This window comes from Sander lucioperca, chromosome 3 (genome assembly GCF_008315115.2).
Source record: "Sander lucioperca isolate FBNREF2018 chromosome 3, SLUC_FBN_1.2, whole genome shotgun sequence".
NCBI classification, from domain to species: domain Eukaryota; kingdom Metazoa; phylum Chordata; class Actinopteri; order Perciformes; family Percidae; genus Sander; species Sander lucioperca.
The window spans coordinates 1,813,452-1,829,499 of NC_050175.1; the positions used below are offsets into that span (position 1 = coordinate 1,813,452).

At 39.2% G+C, this 16,048-nt stretch overlaps 1 protein-coding gene across 5 annotated transcripts in view; it reads left to right on the top strand.

Annotated features, from left to right (window-relative positions):
- Window positions 1-16,048, top strand: part of ntrk3b (neurotrophic tyrosine kinase, receptor, type 3b) — a 227,127-nt gene that overhangs the window by 33,651 nt on the left and 177,428 nt on the right. For all 5 annotated transcript variants that reach the window (XM_031309582.2, XM_031309581.2, XM_031309589.2 and 2 more), the window contains exons 2-3: window positions 6,381-6,455; window positions 10,150-10,221. In XM_031309582.2, coding sequence (XP_031165442.1) covers window positions 6,381-6,455; window positions 10,150-10,221 — 147 coding nt within the window. The remainder of the gene's footprint in view (window positions 1-6,380; window positions 6,456-10,149; window positions 10,222-16,048) is intronic.

Genomic DNA, 16,048 nt, shown 5'->3' on the forward strand with positions numbered 1-16,048 from the left:
CAGCGTCTTTCAGCTCATTGTTTTGACTTCAGAGCCCAGAACTTTGCCGTTTTGGTCTCACTGCATTCATAAATCTTGTTTCTAGCCGCAGCAGGCAGCTGTTCTTGACAAAAAAAACTCTAAAAAAGCAACACATTCTCACTCCTAACTTGTCACGATGTATGTTTAAACACATGAGTGAAAGTCCTATGTTGTTTGACCCATCCATCACCCAAACCTTCTTCTTTACGTGGATCGGTTTTTAATACTTCTCCCTACTATTGTCGCTCTTAATACCATGTCATCTCACAGCACTGGGGTCGAGCAGCTGCTCTACCCGGTGCATCAGACATGGCAGATTGCATTGTGGGTTGGTATCTGATGCTGAGGGCCACTGAACAAGCGTCAGTATGTTGACTAGTTGGGAATGAGAAACAAATAGTAGACAAAATTGCACATAGTGGAACATTGAGTTGCTTAAGATAAATATATTTCCCTCAAGAGTTGGTAGAGGCTAAGAGTACATATTGGACTTACATTCAACAGGTGGCCAGAAGCATGACTCCAAATGAATGCTAATGTTGCTTACAGTTTGCAGGTGTGATGACTTTCTGACGTGTGTATAAGCAACTGTTTGCTTATATGTTCCCCATATACATTTTAAAGTTAATACGTCAGTTGTACAAAGTATTTATAGCTTGTTCTACTGCCTGAAGTGGTGCCAATAATTCAATTATTACTGCTTTAACAGGACAAACCCATATGTGTCGGGGTACCACATTTTCCACAGTTGAAGTATTTTAATAAAAAAACATGAACATGCTGATGGAGCATACCACAGCCTGGCATGACGTAGAAGAGGCGCACTAACCGAGTGGCACTTTACTTCCACGACCTTTCCAATGGGGTTTGCTCTGCTCTCAGTTGGTGTTAAAGGCATACTATGTAACTTTTCCCACTTTGGTCCCCCTACAGGTTGTCTCATTGGAACTACAGCAGTTCCAATAACACAACCTGTAGGGAGACCGAAGAGGGAAAAGTTACATAGTATGCCTTTAACATACAAATAGCGAGACACGCGAGCTGACCGAAGAGGGAAAAGTTACATAGTATGCCTTTAACATACAAATAGCCAGTGTGAGAGAATGCACATAGATAGTACCAAGCAAAAAACTCCCACTGTTTGTTAAAAAAAATCCTCCAATATAATTCTTCCTGTGGTCCCCTCTCATTCTGAATAGCACATTACAGCTCAGATTTGTTCTGTGCTCGCTCAATAGTTTTGTCACTAATACACTTCCATACATCAATAGCAGTTGCTAAAGGAGAGCAGAGAGCTTTTCATTGGCTTTCAATCCAGAGCTATCCAGTTTGTAGTGCTCGGATTGTTATCTCTTCTTTTGAATTCTGCCTTTGCACTATTATTTGTTGTTTCTACCTATTAAGACATGAAAAACTGTTCCTTTTCTTCTGGTGCTCATATTCACAGGAGCTCAGAACAAGATAGCAGGTAGGGGTTCAGTGGGTTGCCCAGGGCTGCTTCAACACAACAGATGGCTGTTGCTGAGACCGAATCTGTTACTGTTTGGTTCCAGGGTGTTCTCCTCAAGCACTGAACCACCCTGCCACCCAGTTCAGATTGTACTTGGTTGGAGGCCATTTTCTAAAGCAGATGGAAGGTGGCTGTAATTTCATAGTCTTGTACGTTAGACAGCAAGCTGGTAGATCTGCCCGTGCAATTTGTTTTGATTGTATCCTGCTCATTTCCTTTGTGCTTACAAGTTATTAATCAAGTCTTTTCAAGGCGAATTTATTTAGAAAGCTCTTTACGAAAACAGAGCTGTTATGAAATACTGTACAGATGTACAGAGAACAAATAATTAAAGAGAGATACGAAAGAAGAAAAGGTAGAAATGAGAGAGCCAGACTTTCATTCTAATCGCGTTGCAAGTAAGAAACCTCACATCCCCTTTTCTCCATTGCTCAAATCTCCTCTTTTCTGTGCAATATTCATTTAGACAAAGCAGCGATTTAAATAATTGCACTGTCAGACTCATTGTAAGTCTGGCTGAGAGTGTCTACTTGAATGCCTGAGACGTAACATTTTAGCATCTCCATTACTTTTGGAATTATGTTGATTTTTATTTTTGTACCATTTTATTTGTGCATCCTCCGAGGATGTGGGAATAACAGGACAGAGATTAAATGCCCGTGTATAATCATGGCATCTTTGTTATTCATACCCATCTTTTCACAGCAGTCTAATCCACATGCATATTCAATGTGCCGCGGACAATCAGAGGTTCTGAGCCGACACCATGCTCAGGTCCGCAGGGAGGTTGTTCCCTGCTTCCTCTCTGCTGTTTGTTGACAGCAGCCTGATGACAATTGGGATAGTGCTAAATTCGATCACAGAGCATAAAGTGGTGCTGCAAATGAAAACATGTTGTGCTCACATAAATTATACTTTTTTTCATATCACAATATTGCATCAGTATCTCACAAGGGTATACAATATTGTTGAAATTATGTCCCATTGATGCAAGCTGGTCATATTGCCTTGTGTATTTAATCACTGTAGATGTCAAATTCCTGTTAAAACGTCTATAATGAAGACATAAACGATATAAAACTGTCAAATACTAGAGTGTGAATATAATAATAATATATAAAGTGTGAATATAAACAACTGCTAAGATCTGAACAAGGTCCAGTGTGTATAAGCTAAATATGATAGGAAAGTGCTCAGCTGTTTCTTATTTGGCAATCATTTCTGTGACTCAGGAAAAAAAACTGTCTAAACATGCAATCTTTCATAGTACTAGATTTTTAGATAAACTTATCACTTTCAAGTGGTTTTAAGGAAGAATGTGGTGTTGCTACCAAACCTGTCAACTACTGAGATGCTCAAGTAACAAAAATAATAAGGTTTGTACCGAAACTCGGCCACTGTTGAGCAGTTTCAAGTGAAGTCCTGTATCGAGGCATCTAGAGAAATACAGTACACAATATACAGTTCTTGCCCAAAACTCTCTTTATTGAAAAACTATAAAAAAAACTTTCAGTTGCTAAAAATCAACCCTCTTTGGTCCCAAGATAAAGATACGTCAATTTTGGCCACTAAGTTCCTTAGGAAATGGAAAGAAGCTGTCTTATTTTCAGATGCTTGCATCCAAGACTAGGATGACTGAGGATTTTAGCATTAGTATATTAGCATATTTTTTTTAAGATATTCAATAAAAGAGAGTTCTGTAGTTTTAAAAACAAACTTATGTAGCTGTTTTTTTTACTCCACTTACAATTCGGTGACCTTATTATCTTGTGGTTTGTCTTGTCACTTCAATGATAACATTTTGTTGAGTACTTGTATTTTGAAATTTCTGTATTATAGGTGCAACATCCTTTAGAGGCTGGCCAGATGTGTGTTTAGTCCTCATTGGATAATTGACAAAGATTCAGCCATGCTGTATCTTTGATCTGTGGCTAGATGTGTTGGTTGAATGAAGTGCAGACTCTTCCTGTAAGTCAGCTCTTGTTGCCTTTCTCTTTTTCTCTTTTCTGTGACTTGAGTTTTTGTGTTGCATGTCTTCTTTGACCTGAAAATGTACAATTATATTGTTAGAATAGATAAAAAAATAAAAAGTAAATAAAAGAATATAAAGTAAATTCTGTAAAGCCAAAGTTTTAAACGTGTCATTTCACCCACTGTTAAAGGCATATGCGGTTGGCAGTTTAAGTTAATTGACTGGATATTTATTACAGTTGACTCTTCTGCAGTCTTCAAATGATTCATCAACAGAGAGATGTATTTTTTTGCCCACCTGGAAATGTTTAACATAAAACACGAACACTAAAAGCTACATTATTTGGACTTTTACTTTTAGAATTTTGGAATATAACCTCACCCATGTTGCCAGTCTTTTGAAAGACCTCAACTTTACCTAATAGCACATGAGACCTGCCTGCTCTCCCGTCGCTGGGGTAACATAACATTACAGTGAGTAAGCAAAATTGCGAAGGGGAATCCGCCTTGTCTGCTTGCAGGTCATATTAATGACTCAGCTCCCTGCCTTCACAATCAGCTACCTTCAGTTCAACACTAATCTCAACGTCAGCAATGTTACTATGTCGGCGTGAAGCATTTACAGTACAGCTGCCATGTTTTCAGCCACACTTACTTCCACATTTGCACACACACATTTTGCTTTGGCTTTAGTGCCTTCACAGTTATTGTATGATTGTTTGTAGGATTTTCTCTGTGAATAAGAGACTACCTACAGTTTGAATGGGCTTATGAAACAGTGGTAATGTTGGCAGTGTTTAAAAGCACCCAATAACTGCCCCAAATCTTACATTTCATACTATTGCCACTTTACAACACAGATTTAAAAGTTTGTCACCTTTGTATTTATGTAGCTTAGCTGGCTTGTTCTAGTTCTAATAAACACATGCATGTTGGGCAGATCAGATAGCTATCCTATATTAAATATATATTAAAAAAGCTAAACTTAATTCATCCAAGCATTCAGACGGACGCAATCTGATTGTAGATGCATTTTGGCTAGATGTTGAAAATACATGCAACAAAAACAGCAACACTGAGCTGTTGTAGCATTTATCTGATCCCTGATCAGTTTGACCATTGAATGATCTGTGTGAGTGAGAGTGCAACGTGAAAGACAATAAAACTTTGGTCTTGCTCCTAGTTCATAAAAGTGATTCGTTTGAAGTTTGTGTTCGGATAGTTGTTAGCAAGCTAGCTGTTATTGCTAACCTCTTACTATATTGCTAAAGTGCGCAAGTTATTCTTCTTCTTCTGTTTTTTCATCAGATGGCTTTAGATGCATTACCATCACCCTGTGGACTGGAGTAGAGCTGCCATTGATTTGCATGTGGCCCGTTATAACCGGATTGCAATTAGATCAGTGGTCTGACTGATGGAAACTCATATATATGTATGTGTATGTGTGTATTTTATATACATAATATCCGGATACGAGACACTCGAAATGACAAATGTAAATGGGGCCAAAATGGATGGCAATGTTGCTTCCTGGAAACGCTGGTAAACAGGTGCATTTTGTTTACAAAATGTTGATGCAAGCGATTGTGGATCAGCGGTAAACGGTCTCAGTCACAGCTTCACTGAGTTTGGATGTACCAAATCATTTGGCAAATCTGAGCTCAATTTCCTGTGACTCCGCTCACATTACGATCTGAATTGCTGGTATTCTGTAATCATATATTTTAAGACTCATCTACTGAAAAAACATCCTGAAACAGCATCACTCATGTTCTCGTACTGCTAACTGCTCCCACCAGCCTTCATAAAAACATTGGCAACCCAGTTGCCAACAGTAAAGTCATGCACAATGGGGATCCACCAGTGCAGGTTACATTTGGCAGACCTGTATCCTCCTCTCCACCCAAGCAGGTGATGCACCCCAGAGCGCAGTGCTCAAATAAACAGAATGTCTCAGAAGCTGCCTCATGATGGTACACCAGATGCACTAGAGCCAACAGATATAATGGTACAGGAGCAAGTTTGCCAGAAACCAATTGCAGTAATGTTATTTTCCTGCTGTTGTCATAAAATACAAACTGCAAACTGATCTGATTGCAGAACTCATTCTGAACGATGAAATGTGAGGGCAATGCAAATCTTGGGCTTACCGTAGGCTACAAGATTGATGTATGTGTATATGTGCATGTATATATGTATTTATTTATGTGTCTCTATTTTGCTGTAGCAAACTGCCAATCAGCCGTCATGCAAAAAAATTATGTATGTGTATCACTGATTGTTGTGTTCATCATATTAATTTAAAATTTGACATTTAGGATAAAGTTCCTTTTAGCGTTTAATGATATTTACCTCTACCCAAAACAAAGCAATGAAGCCTTTGTCATGTCCACTGCTACATCTCCTCATTTCCCCGGCTTAATTGAAACCGGTGTGCCCTACGTGTGTTGCCTATTTCATTTCCAAAACCATAACAAACAAATCATTTACAAATGCTCTCTTTGTCCTGAAGCTAATTTAAAGGCACCAGCATCCCACCACACAGAAAATAGTTTTCCCTGGGAGTCTAAAGATATTGGAAGAAGTAAAGTCATCTACAGTATTTATTTGGTCTATCCCCCCCGCACATAGATTAAGCTTCAGCAGCCGCCTCTTGGCAATTAAATCTATCAGAGGGCAGCAGAGAGCGCTCTGTCAGAACTGTTCCAATAATTGCAATTTAAATGAATATGGATTCAAAAAAACGTTGACAACACATAGCCAGTTGTTCTGTAACTTGGGACTGACTTTCTCCTGTCATATCTCCTTGTTTGTTTTTCCTTTCGCCTCAGATAGACAGGAACCTGTCATTTATCATTCTCTTTCTCTCTGTTTACAGACACATAGAGAACTGGACGGGATTGCAGACTCTGAGAGACGTCGATATGGAGCTCTACACTGGACTACAGAGGCTGTGAGTGTTGATTATCTGGGGGGGGGGGCAATGATAGAGACACTTCACTGTATTTCAGTCCCACTGTGTTGCAGATATGGAAACGGGTGGTGGAACCTGTACTGCTGTTAATCCCTGTTTTCCATCAGATTGCCTGCCTGCTAACTGCAGAGAGGCCAACGGTTTTCTCCTTGAGATGAGAGCAGTAATTTAGCTCTGAAACACAAGTGGCTGCCGATGTGGCGTCACCAGCAAGGGATCGGGATTTATTGTCCGATACTTCTCTGAATGTGACACAAACCCGGCTTATTCTCAGAGGAGATGACAAGGTGTTAGTCAGGCTGTGAAAGAGAGAAGAGGGAGTGAAGGGTGTGTTTCTGATCCTAACACAAGCTGATGTTTAAACAGGCTTTTAATTCTCAACAGTCACGCCGGTGGAACATCCTCTTCGCTTTGCTTAGCCACTGATCAAATAATGCTAAAAAGCAGCAGGGAAAATTGAATTAGGGGTCCCTGCTGTAGCGTTGTCATTTTTTTTCTCATCTCTTCACTTCTTAAAGCAATGTTACGCTCCTTTGCTTTGCCTTACACTATAAGGCCACATCCTTTACATTCCTCTCAGCCCGCCACTCCTCCCTCATCCGCTGCTGCCTGACCTCCTCTTCCTCTTCATTTTTTTTCTCTTTCTCTGCAGAGAACCATATTCTCCTTTGCCCTCCAAAGTCAGAGCTGGCCTCTCTCCTGATCCCCTTGATCCCTCATCAGGGAGGCCAAGTGCAATATCTCCACAACTAAATTAGCATTTTTCTCATTACCACCACCTCTGTCCTGCTGCCTTGTCTGGGGACGCTGGCTCCTTCCTGGCTGGAGTCGGGCCTTCCTAGTGAGGGCTTGTTAGCTTGTGTGATGCAGCCTTGTGGGGCTGTTCACAGTGTGGAGGGATGAGTGAGAAGAAGTCCCTAAGATACCTTCCATCACCTTGTTTTACATTTTCTCTCATTCATCTTTATATGAATCAAATGAAAAACGATGCAATAATTCATTAAAATAAACATTTGACTTACTGAATATTTTATAAACAGTACAGTTCATCTCCTGAATAAGACCTGATTGCATTCCTCAACTTTATTTTTTATATTCTATAAGGACCACAGTAGATTATCTTTGCCGTTCTACAGGTGGAACATTAAAAACCTTAAAAGACAAGCCTGGGGATATTGTTATTATTATATATATTATAGTATCCATGTCTCAAATCTTTCTGACTTCCCTGGCCTTTCTGCATCACTCAACCCAAGGCCCATTGATTCCTACTGGGGACATGCATCTTTGAAAACGGGTCACAAATGTATAATTCATTTAAAAAAGGCTAAATCATTTCTTAATACAGCTGGGCACTGCAGTTTTTGGCATTTTTTTTTTTTAAGAGGGGTAAACAGTGCATTTGTTTTGGACTATTTTCAGCTACGGACTAATACACATTTGTTGCACTAGTGAGTATTTGCAGCAGTATGACGCTGTACGTGGGATTGAATCACAAACTAGTTTACTGTGTGTGTGTGTGTGTGTGTGTGTGTGTGTGTGTATGTGTGTGTGCGTGTGTGTATGTGTGTTTTCATGGCAATAAACATGTCACCCATTGCAACTCATTGATTTTGAATAGCTGACATGTATATCACACTTTGGCTACACAGCACATACTGTAGTTGTTAGTGGGGTCAGTTCATTACCACTTTTGGTCTTTTAATGGGAATTTTTGCAATAAAAAATATAGAATATAAACAGACTCAACCCTGTTGTTTTGGTGCATCAATGTGCCAACATGTGCTAAAACGTGTGCCTTTTATATTGTTCTCACTCCCAACTCGTAAAATACAGATGCTTGCTCAATGGCTCTTAGCGTCGGATACCAACGCAAAAATCCCCCTTCAGTGTCTGTATGGAACGCACCGGGCAGAGCAGCAGCTCGACCGCGGCGCTGTAATATAACGTAGTATTAAGAGCGAGAATGGTAGCGAGTAGTATAAAAGACCGAAAATCCACATACGGAGGTTGGTTGGGGTGATGGATGGGTCAAACAACACAGGACTTTCACCCAGGGGACCAGGGTTCATGTCCCGTTCTTGTCCCATGTGTCACTGAAACAAACGTTTTGTAACCCCACCCACCATATTTTCCTAAAAGTCCCTTTCTTGTGCCGCATGTCAGTTCATTGTCCGTCCTCTCCCAGAGCGTCTAAATATGACACTAAAGGAGACTTTTTGCATCGATAACAAATGCCAAAGGCACCTGACCAAGCATTGCTTTTTGACACGCTGGGAGTGAGAACGTGTTGTTATTTAAGGCTGTTGGCATTTAGCAATTTCATGCTCGAGTCAGTTGGCTTTTTTCTATCTGGCCAATATTTTTCAGGGTAGTTCAAAAGCACCCTTCAAGTAAAAAAATGTTTTGGTGAAGTGCTGTGGCCTTTCATTGGTTCTTTGTGGTTTGGAAAACTTAATAACACAAAGATCAAAAAAGGTCCTGTTTTGTGACTACTAAAATGTGTTTTGGTCCAGCCTCCAAATCTTTAAAACTTGTTTAACAGCTCACATTAAATGCAGCAAGCATCACGCTGTTTACAGAGATGACTGTGTTCAGTATAATTGTCATTACTGCTGGTAGGATAATAACCAAAGCTCAACAGTCGTCTTTTCACATTGTTCACATTGTTCACCACATTTCTATAGAGTGAAGTAATGGTGAAGTTATTGTCGTTAGTATTCTGGGGAACCCATCAGAAAGGCCCAAAAACCCTCTCTAGGACCCTTGAAGAACTTTTGGGTGATGAAAGGCGACATCCCAGTCAAACACCACAGAGGCGTGATCAGACTTTTAGAAGGAAACTGGCACCAACAGCTGGATATAATCAGCCCACTGCGTTATGAGGCGCTAGCTGATGATGTCAATGACTTCTTTTGGAGAGAGACATCTGTGATTACAAGATTAGAAGTCATTACTATTGTAGCCCAGAACAGTCACCCGAACTGGGTCTCTGGGAATTCCAGGACTCCTTGACAGGATTCCATGGGGTCCCCAGCAAAATGAGGATTTGTTCAATTTCACAGTTATTTCACTCCATTACTACAACGCTGACACAATGTGGTAATGTGTTAGAATGCATGCTCTAATCCAAGGTTTCACTCACTTTACAGTAAAGATACACAAGTTCACAAATCTTTCATCAAGTTGTGGTTCAAAGTGAATTTCCATTTCAGTGCCAGCTCTGTAGATCAAAGTAGAAATAATTGGAATAGACACAGAGGGGACGCAGCAGAGGTGAAAATATGTAAAAATAGCTTGAAATGCACTATGAGACCACCATTTTGTGCATTAAAAAACTAGTTTATTTGCCATTTTATTCAAATGCCAAAACATTTTCAAAAGGGGAAAAGACACATAATGAAACAAACTTGGACACAACGATGATTAAAATGTTAAAAGGATTCAATATTTATTTTTTTTATATATTTTTTTTGGGAAAAACGAGCAAACTCTGGAGCAGAGAGGCACAGTGAAATGCAACAATAACAAGGAAGGGAAATGGCCTTGATGCATGGTGATCATAACACTGTGGTACTGTGTGCATGTGTTTGTATGTGCCCACACTAAGAAGAAAAGACATGTCTTTGTTTAGGTTGTTTCATCTGTATTTTATCATTTTCTCCCATTTCAGAACTATCATGAATTGCAACCTGAGGGTGATCCAGGCTCGAGCGTTCGCTCAGAACCCACACATACGCTACATGTGAGTAAATATTCTATCTTTGACAACCATGTTTCCCGTGCCTTCAAAACAATTGTTATTATCTTTAATGCTTGACAGCTTGTAGCATATGGCTATAGATGAGTTAGTGTTGAGCAGAAGATGATGCAGTTGATACAGACTGGCTTCGGGATGATTGTGGCGCTGCCATTACTGCCGCATCTTAAATGAGACCTCCATTATTTGCCTTGGATAATTGGATTCCTATTTGCCCCGGTTCTTTGTGCTTTGGTAGAGCAACATGCCAAAGATGCAGTTCCATTTAGTCTGCACTCACCAAATGGACAATTTGTCCAGGAGGCCGAGCATCAGAGAGCTGTGCGAAGAGCAAAGTAATTTCTTTAACAAAGGCTGATGTGTCACCGTATGACAGCCTGTTATTCTCCAATTTTCCAGGAGTAAACACGGTGAGGAACTCAGTCACAGTCTCTTTACCTGAACACATTGCCATTTGCAATTTGTATTTGTCAGCTGAGAGGCAGTTTGGTCCTCTTCTGCGGATGACTGCTGTTAGACGTGTGTGTGTGTGTGTGTGTGTGTGTGTGTGTGTGTGTGTGTGTGTGATAGCAAGCAGCAGTTCATAATCTCGATGATAAAGTAAAGAGGACTTAACCCGTTCTCACTCCCAACTCGTAAAATACGGATGCTTGGTCAGTGTCTCTCAGCGTCAGATACGTCACAAAAAGCACCCTTCAGCGTGTGAATGGAACGCACCGGGCAGAGCAGCAGAGCAGCAGAGCAGCAGAGCAGCAGCTCCGCGGCGCTGTAAAATGACGTAGTATTAAAAGCGACAACGGTAGCGAGTAGTATGAAAGCCCAAAATAGTTTGCTTGGGGTGGTAGATGGGTCAGACAACACAGGACTTTCACCCAGGAGACCGGAGTTCATGTCCTGTTCTTGTGTCACTGAATAAAGTCATTTTATAACCCCACTTACGATTTTTTCCTAAACCTAACAGTCCCGTTGTTGTGCCGCATGTCAGTTAAATGTACGTCCCGACCCATAGTGTCAAAAGTGACGCCAATAGTCCCGACCCAGCGCGTTTAGATATGACACTAAAGGAGACTTTAAGCGTCAATAACAACGCCAAAGGCACATGCCCAAGCGTCCGTATTTTAGGTGATGGGAGTGAAAATGTGTTGGATTTAACACAGACAAGTCTAGTCTGAGTCATTGTCTTATGAGCTGACTTTTGGGTGTTGGAGTATGTGTGTAGACTTTTTTAAAGTATTGCTTGTCTCTTTATCTAGTTGGGTGACTGGTAGAGCTAATCGAGCTCATCAACATTTAATGAAAGTTATTTGAATCCCCCTTTCTCTTTAATTGTATCTCCAGAAGATGGATTAACTAACACAAGACTGCAAAGAAATACTTTGTAAATGAGTGTAACCTCCTCATCCCTGTCTCCCTTAATCTTACTAAAAAACACCATTGCTGTGCAGTGTTAGTGACTTAAAAAGAATCAAGATGTGCAAAAGATATAAAAAAAGATTAGGTGAGAGGGTGATGATGCATTTTCCCTTTGTTGTAATGTTAAATAAAAGTGGGAATGTAAACAATTATAGCAAAACCAAAAGTAAAATATTTCCACAAAAGTGTTATTTTTTCTCTTTAACTAAAGATATCATGTTATATGAAATTCTCTTTAGATTCAGGGAGACTGTCCTCCCTAGAAAAATTACCACATAAGTTGTTAGTTCAAGCAGCTGTTACGACGCATATTTACATTTTATAATGGCGGCGCCCTCTAGCTGCTTTAGTAAGGTGAGTATAAAAGCGCCAAATTCCACTTAAAGAGGCTGGTTGGGTTGGTGCATGGGTCAAACAAACAGGACTTTCACCCAGGAGACTGGGGTTTGTGTCACTTTTGAAAAAATAAAAGTAAATGGTGAGTTTTTTCTTTACTTTACGGAACAAACTGAACTACGTCACATGTGGAAGTGAAATCACGTATATAGTAATGTATATAATGTTCATGATTTTAACCTAAATTTAATTAAGTAGTTTTGGTGCCTAAACCTAATGAAACTGCGAACGTGTCTTAACGTTAACATGTTTAAAACCATGACGCAAAACGCTCCTGTATGGACGCAAAATTATCCTATGGGTCGTATTTCCTGCCACTGCTAGGTTAATGTTAATGCTAAGTTATGAAACGCTTCTGTGGGTGTATTAGAGGGAAAAAACAACCTATATTTCTGTATTGTAACTGTATGTAATTCAGGCTAATAAATTGATGAATGCTGTCCTACAAATAGAAAGAAAAACATAAATCAAGTGAGTTCATTTCATCTTCACGTCTCCCACATGGAGGCATTTGCATTGTAACCAGTGAGAGCCCTAACCCAGACAGTCCATGACAGGTTCCTTTTGTGGTCTCATTAATGCAGATGGACAGTTGCTAGGTGACACAGAGGATGATGATGTCAAAGAAGATTAATTATTATGCCTAAGCTTAGCCTCAGAAGGCCGACCTCATTGATGTTTGTGTCAGACAGGTCTGCTCAAAGCCTGGGCCATCAAATGCTCAACTGGTTGCTCCTTTGTGAGGAGAATTAAAGCTGTTCTCATGATCACATATTCAGACATGTTAAAGATAGAGTAAACTAGGGCTGGGACAATAGATTTTATTTTCCTTCTTTAACAAAAACAAAAGTTGAATAATACACTTCTAGAGACAATATATCAAGAGACATTTCTAAAACAATATTGTTTTCTAAGAAGAATGCACACACACGTCAGTCAGACATTTATTTCATTTGTAAAGAAGTACATAACATGTATTTTTTTGGGGATTTTCTGCTTTCACTCTGTTTTACTGGAAACAGATATGATGTAGTCGCCGTCAGTGGTACAGTATGAACAAAAAATATTTAGGTGAATCATTAAATACGTATAAATACATTGATTCTAGGGGAAAGAAAAATACGCTGTATCGTGATACAGAAACATCACAATATATACGATTTTTGATTTTCTTTTCCCACACTCTCTTTTCAGTTCATATTCTTCTACTGTGTTACAGTACATACCTTTTTACTTGACAATTGTACAGCAATTGTCCAATCACCGGTTAGCAACTGTAACTAGGCACAGCAGGCCTGTCATGTTGAAGCTGTGTGCACGGGGCTGTAGTGAGAGAGATGCTCTTTTAATTCCTATTTGATGATATGAATCAGCTTCCAGACATCATAGCAAGTATCAGTTTAGTGATCGTTTGTGGTGACTGCAAATAATGTTAATAACTTAATAACGTGCATCATTGTAATGGTAAGTGCTCTTTCATTTTCTCACCATCAGGCTAAGCGATACCTGCAGTGGATGTGATGGTGTCAGGTCATATGAACTCCTCATAAATGTGGACGTGAATTAACCCACATTTATAGGAGGTTGACTGAGCCAATCAGGACCATGACTTTTTACTTATTTACTATAGCCAGAAATAGTGACTGGAAGTTGGAGTAAATGGAAAAAACAAACAAAAGGTCGACATGGTAACACCTCAATAATCAACCAAAAAAAACAAAAAAAACAAAAAGTAAAGCTTTTACATGAACTATTCAGACACAAATGTAAAACCAACAACAACAGAACACTGTGTAAAACACAGCACAGCACAGACAGCAGCCTCACAGATGTCGAAGTACAGTACACAGCTTACAAGCTCTACCAGCCTGGATATTCTGACTAAAACATCTGCCTGGTTCATTAGAAATAAACTTGGCCATATTTAATATCCTTTGTTGTTTATTTTCCTAACAGCTCTTGTCAAAGCATTAGTGGTGTAATTATGAGGTGACCTCTATGGGGCCACCTTATTTGAGCTCAAAATAAAGCTAATTAAGGTATACCTGTATAAGCTAATTAAGGTATACCTGTATAAACTAATTACAGTATACCTGTATAAACTAATTACAGTGTACATATAATCCTGAGGGAGTTCTTTATTGTTATCAGCAGGATGTTGGTGCATAAAGGAGGTGCAGAGATTGAATCCCCGCAGCAGCCAATATGTTCAATAAGCCTATATTCTGCTGATGTGTCTCAGGGTTGTTATAGTAAACTAAAATGAATATAAGCAGGGGAAAATATTTTTAGCAAACTGAAACTAAATCAAACTGAAACTATATTTGCCAGGAAAAAAAAATAATACAAATAAGATACACATGAATGTAAATCATTTTAGTTTTTTAGCTATAGTATTTTACTACTGAAAAAAAGGAGATGGCATGAATTTCCATCATCTCTCTTGAACCACAAATTGAACGGACTTGACGTGAGATGGCGCTGTGCCGTAATTGCTTCACATCGGACACTAAAGTAGTGCAAAGGTTGAACATTAAACATTATGGCTTTTTTCTAACCATGTATTTTGTATGTCTAATGCAACTGCATACTTCTGAGTAATTATTTTTTGGCTCTAACAAAACAAATTCAATCTAAATAATAATAAAACCTAAACATTTCTGAAAGAAAACATACTCTGAAAACTAACTGAAATAACAATGAAATAAAAACTAATTAAAATTCAAAACTATTATAACCTTGAGCTTCTGAGCGAGACACAGAAGCTCTAATTTTCAAGACAACTCAGATGAGTTTCAGCTGAATGACATAAAGGTAAATATACATTGTGCAAAGCCCCAGACAGTGATTAACTCTCCAGCACTAAATCTGTGTAACATACACTCATGACAACAATATTTGAGCAGCACTCAGAATTAATGTGCTTGCAAGAAGGAAATCAACAAACTGTTATATTTACTGCTTGCTGATGCTTTTTTGTGAATCATTTACAATTAGTGTGACAAGCTGAGATTTCAAGACCACAGGTACTACAAGCAGCCAGTGGTCAGGGGGGGGATTTGATAAGAATACAGCATAGAAAACCTGCTTAGAGATAAAGGACATATTGGATAGGATAGAACAACACAATGTAATTTTGCTAAATAAAATGCATCACATTCATTATTAATTTCACTTGTTTTTATGTTTAACAAATTGTCTATCCAAATATACACATTGTCTATGGGCTCTTAAGGCAAACATTTGGATAGTCATGGAAACATTAATAGGTCATGTGACAAGGGCTGGGAAGATTTTTTTTTTGACAGAACCGTATACAAATAAAGTGCAATACACTTACAATACACTTTCCTCAAACTTCAACAGAGAAAACCTTGTAGACAGTTTTCAGATAACAGGAAACAGAACAGAAATAAAGTGTAATACACAATTTATTTCTTACAGCAAGTTGCCATACAATGTGTGTTTAAAGTATTTACTAAATGGAAAGGCAGCGGTTGGTATCAGAATTTAAGGGGGGGTGGGGGAGGGGGGGATGCCACCTCGGGCCCCTCCTCTTGACCCACCCCTGGACTGAGACACATACGATTCTACCTCGTCTGTGACCATCTCTTGTCCCACTCTCACCTCATAAATGGAAACCGGGTAATCCTATACTATCCCACAAAACCACTGTGCAATGCTGTTTCATAGGTTAGCATAGGTTAGTAACTGTTCTTTTTTTTTAAGATTATTTTTTGGGCTTTTTATGGCGTTTTTATGTGGGGTTATGTGTCAGACTAATTCTTGGTCTTGAATTCACTGTGAGGTTGCCAGGAAAACAGTGGAGACTAAGCTGGAGCCCCAGAAACTATATTTCTAATTTCAAAATGAGTTATATGGGTAAATGACAGATATTTGGTTCATGGATAATACCCTCCCAATGTTGTACAGTCCATTCACCTCAGATGGAGTTATTTGTTACAAAAAGTGCAAAGACATATAATAAAATGGTCTAAATAAT